The sequence below is a fragment of the Apus apus genome, chromosome 4 (assembly GCF_020740795.1).
Source record: "Apus apus isolate bApuApu2 chromosome 4, bApuApu2.pri.cur, whole genome shotgun sequence".
Lineage (NCBI taxonomy): Eukaryota > Metazoa > Chordata > Aves > Apodiformes > Apodidae > Apus > Apus apus.
In genome coordinates, this window is record NC_067285.1 from 12,927,799 (window position 1) to 12,940,725 (window position 12,927).

Genomic DNA, 12,927 nt, shown 5'->3' on the forward strand with positions numbered 1-12,927 from the left:
GTCCTCACTTTTATTCTTCATGTGTGTATATAGGGTCCAGAAGGAGGCTATTCATTATCCAGCTCTCCCTCATCCTCAATGACTGAAGGAAAGCCTGAGATCTCTCCACCAAACTCCCCACAAGGCAAAACCTCTCGTGCCACAGTTGCTCCTACTTCAGCCTCTTGCCACTGCACTGTCCGCCGTGTTTGGCCATGGTTGTGGAAGTGGTAAGTACTCAGTCACCCATGCTGCTGCAGGATACCTAAATCAACTTTATTCACAATCACAGTTACCCAGTTTTCCACAATGAGTTATTCTTCTCTTTAAACAGAACACAAAACATCTGAAAGTAAAGCAATGAAATGCAAATGACACAAGAACACAGGTACTTGGGTACCTACACCACTCAAACAAAACAAAAGTTTAGGATTGTTGTTACTGTTACTGCTTTTGCTGTTTGGGTTTTTTTTCCTCCTTGGTGAGAGCCTTGCTCTCCTCCTTCCTGCTCACAATAGGAGGCCAGGTGATTCTGAGAGCAGGACTTAACCCCAATTTTTAAGCTTGGATGCTGGGGGCTGTTTTCAGCTTCTGCTAACTCCTAGAGTTTGGTCCACAGTAAAACAAACACAGTTATATATAAAAAACACTCTGAAGTTGAAAGGTGAAAAGGGAATTCACACCACTGCACTGGTACCCACGGATGGCATTCCTTGAAAAATAATATTTACCCCCTTGGCTTGCCCTGCACAGCGGGGGAACCAGTCCCACTGGTGTCATGAAGGCTTGGGAGGCTGCTTATTGCACATTTCCCCACATCCACTATTTCATCATCATCTTCCTACCCCTTAGGTGCCTTCTCTCTACAATCTTTGTACTGGTGTTTGTGTAACTACTGAAACAGGCTCCCTTTGTCTGCTAGTCACAGGTCTGTCCTTAAGAATTCTGGAGGCTCACAGTATGCCTGTGGACCAGCTGTGCTCCTGGCATGGCTGCTGTGCCACCCCAGGCATATGCCAACCTGGCCTCCTCCAAACCCCCCACTGGGGCATCCAGGCACAGAAGCCATGGTGCTCCAGGGCTTGTGACAGCTGGCCTGGAGTGCAGGGCTGGGCTGGGTCAGGGGTGTATAGGAGAGGTATGCAAAGAAATAATATAAATCCCTGTAACCAGAATATCAGTGTTCAAGTTAGTACTGCCTGCAAGGGCAGGCTGGGGGTGGCTACAGACCCCCGTGGTAGGCTGCAGTGATGGTGGTGCCTTTAGAGAAAGGCTCTACAACATGCTTTCCAGCTAGTAGCCTCTTAATTCGGTTCCTCAGGATGCCAGGATGAGGCCGTGTTTCCCAGGACATGTCTTGGGAGCAGCCTCTGAGAGCTCTCCTTCAGCTGCCTCCTGCCTGGGGAGGCACAATGCCCCCCTGCAGCAACTAGGCATGTCTGTGAAATGCTTTTATTCCCATGCCATGCTGTTGCCCCTTGTCTTATCAGCAGCCATGTGCTGGGCAGAGGAAAAGGCTTGGCAGGAGGGTGAAACTCCATGGCCTTCCCAAGTCTGGTCTGGTGGGCAACATGGCAGGGTGAATGCCACTGCTGCTGTGCCCCAGCCCTGCTCACCCCTTGGGGCCCATATGCCATCCCGAACTCCTGCTTGGCCCTGGAAGGCAGCAGGATGGGGCTGGAGGGGAGACAGGCAGTTCCTGCTGCTGTTGGAGCTGCCCTGCCTAAGCCCAAGGGCCAGCAGCCCTGGGCCAGCCTGGTGGCCACGGTGGAGCACCGGTTGAGCGCCAAGCCCTTCAAGCTATTTTTTTGTTCTCCTCTCTTCCTAACAAGTAAGGACAGCCATGTCCTGCCAGTGGGCTGGCTGTGAAGGGCCGAGTAACACCTGGCTGGTTTTGTCTTAAAGCACAGTGATAAAGTTACCAGTAAATGAAACCCGCAGACTTGTGGGTTTATACATTCTTCACCAGGGGGACTCGGGGTGGTTGTTTCTTTTTGTTGTTTCTTTTATTTTGTTCCTCACAGGTGCTGTCTGGATGGCAGGGGAAGGAAAGCTGAGGGAGACACATCTCCCTCTCCCACAGGCCCACGGGGGCAGAGACACTGCTGAATCCCTTGTCTTGCATGGAAACCATTCAGGACAACCCACAGCAAATTGATGGGGGTTGAGAGCCGCGCCTCATGCAGCAGGATAGTGACAGGAGGTGGCTGGACACTGCTGGGAGGAAGCCAAGCCAGAGCTGACTGCCAAATCCACAGTGAATGCTTCCACCAGAGAACAGAGAAGGAGGAGCAGGAGACAGAACTTGAAGGGCTGCCATGGGGCTGCTCTTCTGCCTGCACACTTGAGGTGGGTTTTGCTTCAAAAATCCTGGATCCATTTTGCACTGGCCATGGTCTTTCTGCTGTGAATGTGGTCACCACACCTCACTTGCTGGGTCAAAGCTTGCCGTCCTTTCTAAGAGGCTCCATACAGTCAGGCTGGCTGTACACAGAAACATGTTTGTTTCTCCTCTTCTGCTAAGCTGTCCTCTGCATGCAGGGTATCTTCTGGAAGAAGAGGTGTAGCACTGAACCTTCTACTGCTTGCTGTCTCTGCTAAACATTGGAGAGTCCCTTCTAATGTGCCTGGTGTAGAAAAGGGATGATTGCACCAGCTGTTTTGTTTTGGGTTTTTGTTGGTTGTTGTTGTTGTTTTTTTTGAGATAATCTTTAAAATCCACAAGGGAGAGCAGACTGTCACAACTTCCCTGACATACTGGAATTCATCCCCAGGGCTTGCTTGGAGGATAGAAGAGCAGCATCGAAGCTTGTCTCATCCGTTGTCCATGGAAAAAAGGGCTCAGGGTGGTGGTGGGTGATGGGTTTTTTTTAATCTCCTGGATGATTAATAGAGACCAAGACCTGTGTTGTGTCACAGCCTCTTCCCCACGTACCCAGTTCCCACCACAGCATCTGCTGCTGCTCTAAGTGCTGCGGTATGTTTTGATTATATCTTTGATGGCCCTTCTGCAAATGGGGCAGCAAGCATTGGCCATCTTCTTGAGCTTCAGCCCACATGAATAGCAGAGACACATATGTCCACAGGAGTAAATGACTGTGTCTACCATGTTTTCATAGCAGATGGTACATTCATCTCCCCAGGGCCCTGAGACGGATGGGGAGAGGGGGGACTCAGGCAGGCTGATGGGAGAGTTGGGAGCTGTGCCTGAAACACAAAGAACAGGGTCACTCACGCTGCTTAAAAGGCTTCTTGACATCCCAGGGTAACTTCTGCCCTGAAGCCAGCTACAGAGGGAGGAACCTAGCAGAAATGGATGCTCCAGGATCAGGGGTCCTTCTGTGACCTACTGTCCCACTCACTGAGCTATAGTTCACATGCCAAGGCACAGGGCAGCAGAAAGGCAGCATCTGGTGGGCTCTGCTGCCCACGCAGAGCAAACCAAGAGGCAGCTGTTCCCACACAGCAAGGACAAAGAGCAGTTTCACGTTTTCAAACCATCATCTAAACATTAACAAAGGAGGAAAAATCAGTAGAGGCAGATCAAGGCATCTGCTTTGAAAGGTCAGGTGGCACATGGTGGCAGCAGCTCCCAAGACAAGCAATACTTCATCTCCAGGGCTGATCCAGGGACGTTGGGCCACAGTGACTGGCTACAGATCACCCTGTGTGGACCTTTGGGATGCCACCTGCATGGACAGCATCTAGCTCACCGTTGGTGCATTGCTTTGAGAGCTATGAGGGGCTGCAGTAATTATGCTCATGGCACAGCCATAATGAGGCCTCCTGAGTGAAGCCAGATGAGGTAGGAAGATAATGAGACTATTTCTATTTTTCTTTCCCAAAACCCATTATAAATCTGAATGTTTGCTGTCACCAGTTATTAGGTTTGACAATAATAGGTACCTTCAGAAAAAAACACTTGTGGTTTGGACAATGGTGAGGATTTGTTAAGTTATATATCCCACCATGAATGTCTTGGGATCATGCAAGTCCCTGGGGTTTTAAAAATGCTGCAGAACATCTTTTCTACTGCATGTACATTTATCTAAATCTCACTGGAATTCACTGGCATATTAGAAATACCAATACAGCCTTTTTCTGAAGAGGGTACTGAAGGTGTGTGGAAAGGCATACCTGTAACTCCAGTCTAAGCTGTCATGCAGTGTGTCACTGCCACACAGCTCTCCAGAAGGAGCCGTGTGTCACAGGGCCGTGCACATAACAGACACTCTTCTGCCTCCCTTGGGACTTTTCATGATGAAAAGTGTTGGAGAAATATTGCTGTCTAGGCATCTAAGTGGCTTCCACGTAAAACAGACTGAAAACAGACTTTGCAGAGGCTCTCCCTTCCTCCCTCGGGGAGCTGACAGGTGACTCTGTTTATCGTTGTGGCTTTAGAGTCCTTTGGGGAAAATGCTGGAGGCCATGAAGGGAGGCTGTACAGGAACAGGCAGAGGGAGGCAAAGAAAGGCAGATGGGGGTTCCCACCACACTTACCACTGACAGAGCTGCAGAGGGGGCCAGAGCCACATGTAGACAATATGGGGTCAGAGATGCCGCTGCAGAGGAGAGTGGGGGAGTTGGGTGTCGACGCGGGTGAGCTTGGTGTGGACAGCCCCAGCCGCTCTGCTAAGATGGTGGAACCTGCACCATGAGAAAAGAAACCCACAGTTAATCTTCAAAATTGAGGCTGAGAAGGCACTGGGGATGTGTGGCAGGGGGTGCAGCTCTCAGCTTGTTAGGATTTGTGTCACATCAGCATTAAACTTCTAGGGAAGACATAAAAGAAAAAAATACCTCTTACGTCTTTCCAAATGCTGGCAGCTGCCCCTGAAGAGATATTGAGCTCCCATAGCTCCTGAAATTTGCTGGTGCTTCTTTAGTCATCATTATCTTTTGTTTCTGCCCTTAGATGCGTCTCACATCATTAAGTGCAGTTACTTTCCTTAAGGTTTCGTGTGCATATGCACCCTCAGCACTACATCCAGTGATGGGCTTGTAGCCAGTAGAGGACACAGCCTGCAGGAGGGTGGGCTGGACTCCAGCACAGGAACATGTCACCTTGTCAAAGCACTCTACACTAACCCAGCACAAAATGCATCATCCCAGTCTCTGACAAATACATGTGAAGTCACTCAAGGACTTCCCAGAGACAAACATGAGAGTTTGGTAATCAGTCCCTTCTTAGGTGTTCCCACTTTACAGGCTGCTGCTCTCACTGTCCACCATCACCTTGGTGTTAGTGTTGTCTGCCAGAAAAGCCAGCTCTGCCCCACAGCCTGCTTGGCAGCCTCCCTGTGTCTCAGACCTCTTTCTTCTGCTGTTACAAAATAAATGTCTTAAGGACCCTTCCAGAAGGGTGGGGGAATTTAAAAAAAAAAAAAAAAAAAAAAGGTTAAAATTCCAGCTGCTGCAAAGTTTTTATAGGGCAATTTAATTGTTAATGATGCCGCCTGGTCTTCAGCAACACAGTAATCAGACAGTGGCATACACATGCATGAACCAAGGTGTGGGTTCTTGGTGGTGAAAACCAGTTTGTCTGTGGTTTTAAAGTTTCTAGTTCCTCAGCAAAGAAGAAAACCAGGGTAACTTCAAATCAGAACTCAAATGCTAGGACTTCTTCATGTTACCATATAAGGAGCTGAGAGACACAGAGGGTTTGGATCTGCAGTGTCCTCAATGAGTCGGAGGCTACTCTCCAGAGAAAAAGCAGCAGTAGGAGGGCAGGAAAACCCCGTGCACCAAAAAGGGCCTTCAGTTCCTATTTGCAGGCAGGCTACCAAGCCAAGGAGGACCAAACCTGGGAAGCAGTGCCAACTGTGGATTGTGGGGAAAAAAATAAAAGCAAAAGCAGAGAAGCAACCAATGCCAGATTCTCCTGCCCTTTTTAGCAGAACAAGACTGAGCAGTTTTAAGTGCAGCATAGGGACTGAGGTGGGGGGGGTTTCATGTTTGGGTTGAAAACTGTTCTGAGGACCACATAAGGGAGAATAAGAAATTTGCTTCAGCCTTCAGTCCCTAATTTTTACCCCTCTTCAGATAAAGAGTGCTTTGCTCACAGGCAAAATCTGAACTTGAATTAACCTCTATAAAGGGCTTTGGGGCTCTCACACTTGAGATGCTGTAGAGAGGCAGCTCTTTTATCTCACAGACGGGAGCTGAGGCTGCAGTTTAGTTCAGTGAATATGTAAAGAGAATGATGCAGCCTCTTATGACATCCACTAGCAATGGCCCTTCCCTTCCAATCTGACAGATGACCATAGCAGAAAACTTGCCCTATGGGTAACACACACTGTAAATAGGCCCAGCAGGGGCACAGATTTCAGCTCGTTCACTGCACACAGAACAAGTATGAACACTGAGCAGCTGAACGAGTTTTTCAAGCCTTCTCTCTCCTCCCTGCAGCCTGGAGACATTTCAGCCATTCAGATGACACACAACACATTGTATTTCTAACACCAACCTGATCAGTGCATTAAATGCAAAATACAAACTTAATTACATTAAAAGCATTTTTTCCAGGCTAGTAGGAGAATTCAGAGGTGCCCAAAGTGTTACAGAGTATGACCTGATGCAGCATACTGGCAGCCGTGCAAATGGCCTTTCTACGATGCAGAAACCAGTTTTCTCTAGTTGTGGTTGGTCTGAGACCCAAAATGGCCTTATCAAAGACCCAAGAGCCAGCACACACCTTATGAACTCTTTCTCCTAACACAAGGCACAGCTCTTGACTTTTCTCCAGTGTAAAATAGAGCTTTGTTTAAGATAATCTGAGTTCCCTACCAGACAAGACACATTTCTCCCTTGGTGACAGAATAATTAACATAAGACACATTACTCATGCTGTTGATATATTGCTGGATGGTGTGCAGATACCATTGACAAGGAGCATGGAATGAGGTCACGTGCAGGGTGGAATGACTGTGGCCAGCTTGGCTTAAATGAAACCAGACACATATGCTCAAGGCCAAACACGCTCATTGTGCACAGAGCTCTCACCAAGTGCTAGCTTTCAAACCATGAGTTTAAAACATTAAACAATTCAAAATAAATCCATTTAAATAATGATTTATAAACATTCTTCCTCTGTGTAAAGCCTACAGATAAATTGTCTCTGCTCCTAACTTGTCTCATGCTTGATCTCAAACACACTGGAATCACCTTTAAATAGATTCTGAATCCTTTCCATTTGCTGTTTTATCTTTGCTAAGTCAAATTATTAGCAAAATCCAGTGCAGACTGACTCTCTCTCTGTACTTCAGTCATCACCCTGGGAGAGGTGCAAATAAACAAACCTATATGGCCACCCACAAAAGGAAAGAGAGTATTATGCTTTCAGTAGAAGAGAATATTAGCATACAATATACAGACAACACCATGTCAGGAAGGACTGCTAGAAATGTTAAAGGTTTGTAATTCAAAATGCTCTTGCCAAACTGGAAATAGGATTAGACATAAATGGGATGGTATTCAATACAATCAAATGCAAAATCAGCACTTAGGCAGAGATAATCAGCTACTCAAACACAGGACAGGGAATTAGTCCATTTAGTCCATTAAAAAACAAATACAGCTGTCCTACAGAAAAAGGCCTGGGGATTGGTGGAGGTCACCAGATGATCATAAATGAACAATGCTGCCGTCTTACAGCAAAGGTTGTGCCAATCCAGGATCATACGAGGCTGGTAAAGAACTGGAGCAGGAGCCTGGAGCCATTGTGGGATCTCTGTCCCTGGAAAAGCTCAAAACTTGACTGGACATGATTGTGTGCTAACTTGGAAGTTAGGCCTGCTTTGAGTAGGAGACCGGATTAGATAATTCCCAAGGGTCCCTTCTGTCCTAAAATGTTGTAAGATACTTGACATTCTGTGATTCTTTGATTTTATGATGGCATTTTTCACAGGCTGCTAGAAGGAGAGAAGAAACAATCTGTTCTTTGTGAAACTTCTGAGTAAGACAAGAAATCATGGGTTCAGACTCCTAAGGTATTCAAGTTAGACATTATGTAGATAGTGAAGCACTGTAAAGCAATCAAACCTTCTAGGGACACTATGGTATCTCCATCATTAGAGCTTTTTAAGAACAGCAAGTCGAAGTTGGTAGTTTCTTGGGATCCCATCCAGCATTTATTATTTTTATGGGAGCAGTTATCTGTATCCATAATTGTCCCTTTATAGAATGTCCTAACTGTTACCAAAATATAGCAGCTGTGGCCCACAGAGATGCTTTTGGCTCTCTCTGTTGTGGTGAACAGGGTGGTTTCCCAGAACAATACAATCCACTCTCTCAGGGGATCTCCTGAGGCTGTCCCAACTTTTAAGCAGGCATAGTTTTGCTAATCTCCTAATGGCAGTTGTCTGGGGAGAGCTGTGCCATGGAAGGATATACATTGGTAAGAAGGCAAGATATGTCAATACTCCCCAAAACTAAAGAAAATTTTCAATTTAATCTCCCCCTTAATTAATTTATGAAAATATTATTTCTACGTTTCTTTCTCATAACAAAGTTATTATATTGACCTGCTTATTAGTGCATAGAGCCTAGGGAGAGAGTTGGAAAACAAACTCAACAACAAAACCAGGTGGGAAGAGCAATGTGCTGTCCCTGTTCTTCTGAGAATTGCTTAGGGATGTTTGCTATGAGACGAGTCAAACCCCAGAGCATCTCTGTGGCCTAGAGTAGGGAGTAGCTGCCACAAATCTGTTCTGCAGCTATTCCCAACCCATCACTAGTAAGCAGTATATTGAGACTCCCAGACTCAAAACTACAGCTGAGATGGAGAGAAAAGGTAAGTAATGCCAATGAGCATGTTGCTTCCTTATTACTGTTCACTTCGGATCACTGAAGTTGGGAAACTACCAGTTTAAGGTGTTGGTAACACATTTCTTAATCTGCTGTCTATTCCTGAGAGTGGTCATAGAGGGGCAAGGCCATTCCTAGGACTTAAAGTAATGACAATAGGCTGAACTCCATCAGATTATGAAAAACATCCATCAGCCAGTGAAAGGTACACAGTAACTTACTGAGATTTGACCAGGGCATTCCTCATACTGTCCCAGTGAGGGAAGGAGTGTTCATGTTCATAAGGAGACAAACGTTAAGACTCTACCCATTTTACTAACTCTCTGTCTTCCTTTCTTATCTCTTTTCCCCTCAAAATTAAATCTAACATTATCTTACCCCACTGCATTTTCAGATCCTAAACCAAAAGCACAATGTGTCTGTCAGAGGAACTCTGCTTTTGGAAATCTTACAGAAACCCAGCTCCACTGGCTGAAAATATCTGCTGCTTTGAAGTGTAAATGCAATATTGCCTAGTCTGGAGACTTTTATTTTAAAGAAGAAAAGAAAAAAAATTAGTAATGCCCAGTGTTTCTGGCTACAAGCAGGAATTAATATCATGACCTCTGCCCTCAGAATGCTTTCTGGCAATACAAAACACCTTCTCAGGTGGTTCACTCACCCCCTGCTATTTGCATTACCTGTCTCAGTTCTTAATGACTATTTCACAAGCACTATAAAAATAATGTAAAACCACTTGGTCTGCAGAGCTATTTTATTTTTTCCCCCTTTGCACCCATCCAACTTCAAAATTGTTTTTCCTGGCCTACAGTCTGCTGTCCATAAATGACCACTACTGTCCACCTCCCAGCTCACATAATTTTAGAATCTGCACCTTTTAAATGGGCTTTCCTTACCCATACTGATCTTATGGGCTATGCCAGAACCTTAACTAGACATTGTACATAAAAGACAATATACAGGAGCCTCCTGCCATAGTTTCTAAGGAAGATAAAGTCTGATGCAACATACTGACTTGCCCTTATGCTGAGTATCTTGTGGAGCACATTTGACAGTCCCTTCTCTTATTGCAACACACTTGCTGCATAAATAGCACAGCTAATAAAGATCAGGTAATTACCAATAGTAAACACAGATTTTCAATGTTGTTCCATCCATCCACAGGTCCCAGAGCTTCCAGTACACAGTGGAAAAGATTAGAATAGCTGCTGAAATCTGGCTGTAGCCTTCAGCTGGTATATTTAAGGATGCTCAAGAGACCTATGCACTTTTCATACATTTTAGTCCAGTAAGCACTGGGCACCTGACAGTCATAGTCATTTAGATGCCTTTCAAAATTGTCAACTTGATTTCCCTTTGTTAGGAGCCAGATTTTTAAGCCTCTTAGCTAGAATAATTCCCCTATCTCAAAAACTGCTCAATATCCATTCTCACATTTAACACTCTCAATGGATGAGGGCAATTGATTTTGTTATCTAAATAGGATCAAGGTTCTTTCAAAACTCTGGCACAATTGTGGGTGCTGAGCTCATGTGAACATCTGCCAATGGAGGTCTGTCCCATAACACATGGGCTCGTCCAGTGTGAGTGACTGGTAGGACTGAGACCTCAATTTTGTTCCTTTTTACTGCTTTGCTGGAAAAACTCCCAAGTATATTCTCCCTCTGCCCCAACAATTCAGTTCCATTTCAGAAAAAGGTAGAGAGATACTTCTAGCTATTAAAGAATGCAGACTGGTGAAATTACACAGCTATTTCACTTATTACAAAAGCAAAAGCCCATTTTGAAGATGCATTGGAAAACCTGGAACAGTACACTAAACATACATTCTCTTGACCTTGCTATCTAGTGGCAAGATACAGTGTACTCAGATCTCCTGGGTACCTTCCTATGTCTTCTTCCAGGAGGAAACAAAGTTTCTTTCTCTGGATGTTCCCCAGGCAGATGTCAGACTAACACCCCTCCCTTCACACCGATACTAGAAATTCCATTAGTGGCACATCCACTAAAAGGTGGGTTTTATGAAGACAAGCTTTGCAAAAGATCAGTCCTTCAACATTTCAGTAACTGGTTTTCACTAATGCAAATATTCCATCAGCTGTAGAGAGAGTACAAATACCCAACACGATTTCAGCACGACAGTCTCAATTAAATGACTGCCTCTCAACTAAAATGACAGCCTTGCCCACATGGTGTTCTCAGCTCCAAAGACCAGCCATATACCAATCACATTTTCTTGACTCCAGCCAAGGCTGCAGGAGAGCTATTCTGTCCACCAGGGCCATTCAGGTCTTGGCCAACAGGGACTTTGGAATCCATCATGCTAAAACAAAGGAACAAAGCACCTGTTGCTGCCTGGGCACAGGGCTGTTAAAGATCAACTATAACATTAGGGAAGGATGTAAGCATATCCATCACTTCTGAATGCGATAAAATACATGTATTTACACAGCCATTTGTTATGTTCCCACAGTGATGTGAACAATACTGTGTTGACCAGAAACCAGGGCTTCCTTCCCTTAGGGCTTGACATTTTTTGGCCAACCATGCTCTCAGAGCCCAGCCTCTATGCTGCAACTCATCTCTGCCTCTCAGGTGACCAACATCAGTTGATGACCCATAGGGTTTTTTGCATTCAAGTATTTCCTCGGGGATTTTAAAACAAAACAGTACTACATTTTGTTCTTTAAAAGCAAATGAAACATAAGGGATTTTGCATTATGCTACAGAAATGTCAGGGAATAGGTCAGGAAGCAGCCTGGCAGATTTTGCATACAAAACCATAAGGCCTGTGTTTGCAGATGGGTGTCAGACAACCCCTGTTCAGGGAAGTAAAAGTTAGATCCAAACCACATGGAGAACAACAGTTCAGGCTTTTATGTGGATCAGAAAAGGAGTGTACTTTATGGATTCACTGGAGCATTGCTCTCTGCTGTGTCCAGAAGGGCAGCAGGGCACCAGCACATCCATTACTCTCTTGCAGTCACATGCCCACTCCAGTTAAGCAGGAAAATATGAAAGCACCAGACACCACAGAAGTTTTTGATCCAGCAACTCTCACAGTCCAAGCCCAATGTGCTGCCTGAAAGCAAAGAGCACACAGCAAGCTTACAAGATGTCTTTCCTGACCTGATAGGTGAAATTCAGCAGCTACTGAGCACTTCATCCTGCAAAATCCTGAGGGCATGTACACTATGCAACAAACATCTAGCTGAACTGAAAGAGCCTGCAACGGGGCTCCATCTCTCAACATGAGAAATACCAGACCAACAAAGCACCTGGACAGATACTTAGATCAATAAAAGAAAAGGGAAAAAACAAACAAACAAACAAAAAACCTGGATTGTGTAGTAGCTGAACCACATGAAAGATCAGAGTTGAAGATTTCATCTTGTTTAAGAAAAACAAACCAAAAAGCCCTCTAAAAGACCACAAATATCAGCTATCCTGACCAAAAATGCTTCTGTTCATAACAGCACCTTTTACAGCTCCATCTCAAAAAAGGCCATGTGGCTCAGACTATCTAGGAGACCACAGAAAAAGTGGTTCTGTGTGCAAAAGGAAAAGTGCTGCCTAACCCAGCACCTCCAAACTTTCTGCTTCTCCAGGAGGGACATGCACAAATAGGGTGACAGGAAACAAATACTTTCACTTTTCTCGGCCAGCACTGCTCTGAATTTCTGTGGGACACTGCTGGATGAAAAGGCATCTGATAAAGAAGGAAAAGAAAGAGTTCAGTCTGCTATGTCACTCTCACAGTAGCCAGAATAACTAACTCATGCCTGTGCTAGTTCAAAGAACAGGCAGATTTTATCAGTCCTGACAGACAAGCTGCAATTCAAAGAGGCTGGTGTATGATCCCATATCCTATGTATTCACTGCAGGCAGGCAAAGGCGTTATGAGATAAGGGAGATCTATACATCACTTACTATGAATATCTCACTGCAGCCAGGGATAGTTTATTATCCCACCGATTACAATAATTTCTGCTCTTGTGCAGGAGAGTGTGCAGAGGACAAGACAGATGCAAGCCCTCTGGCTTTTCCTTAGAGGAGGTCCACTACAGCCTTTACCCAGATGCTGGTTGATACCTCAGCACACAGGCTAATGCTCACTGATTTACCCTGGCAAGTGGGGGATAA

The 12,927-nt window shown here is 45.2% G+C and overlaps 1 protein-coding gene across 3 annotated transcripts in view; it reads right to left on the reverse strand.

Annotated features, from left to right (window-relative positions):
• Window positions 1–234: 234 nt before the first annotated feature.
• NEURL1 (neuralized E3 ubiquitin protein ligase 1) overlaps window positions 235–12,927 on the reverse strand; it is a 151,136-nt gene continuing 138,443 nt past the window's right edge. For all 3 annotated transcript variants that reach the window (XM_051616603.1, XM_051616605.1, XM_051616604.1), the window contains exons 5-6: window positions 4,480–4,626; window positions 235–3,186 (exon numbers count right to left, since the gene is read on the reverse strand). In XM_051616603.1, coding sequence (XP_051472563.1) covers window positions 2,945–3,186; window positions 4,480–4,626 — 389 coding nt within the window. In that variant the 3' untranslated portion in view covers window positions 235–2,944. The remainder of the gene's footprint in view (window positions 3,187–4,479; window positions 4,627–12,927) is intronic.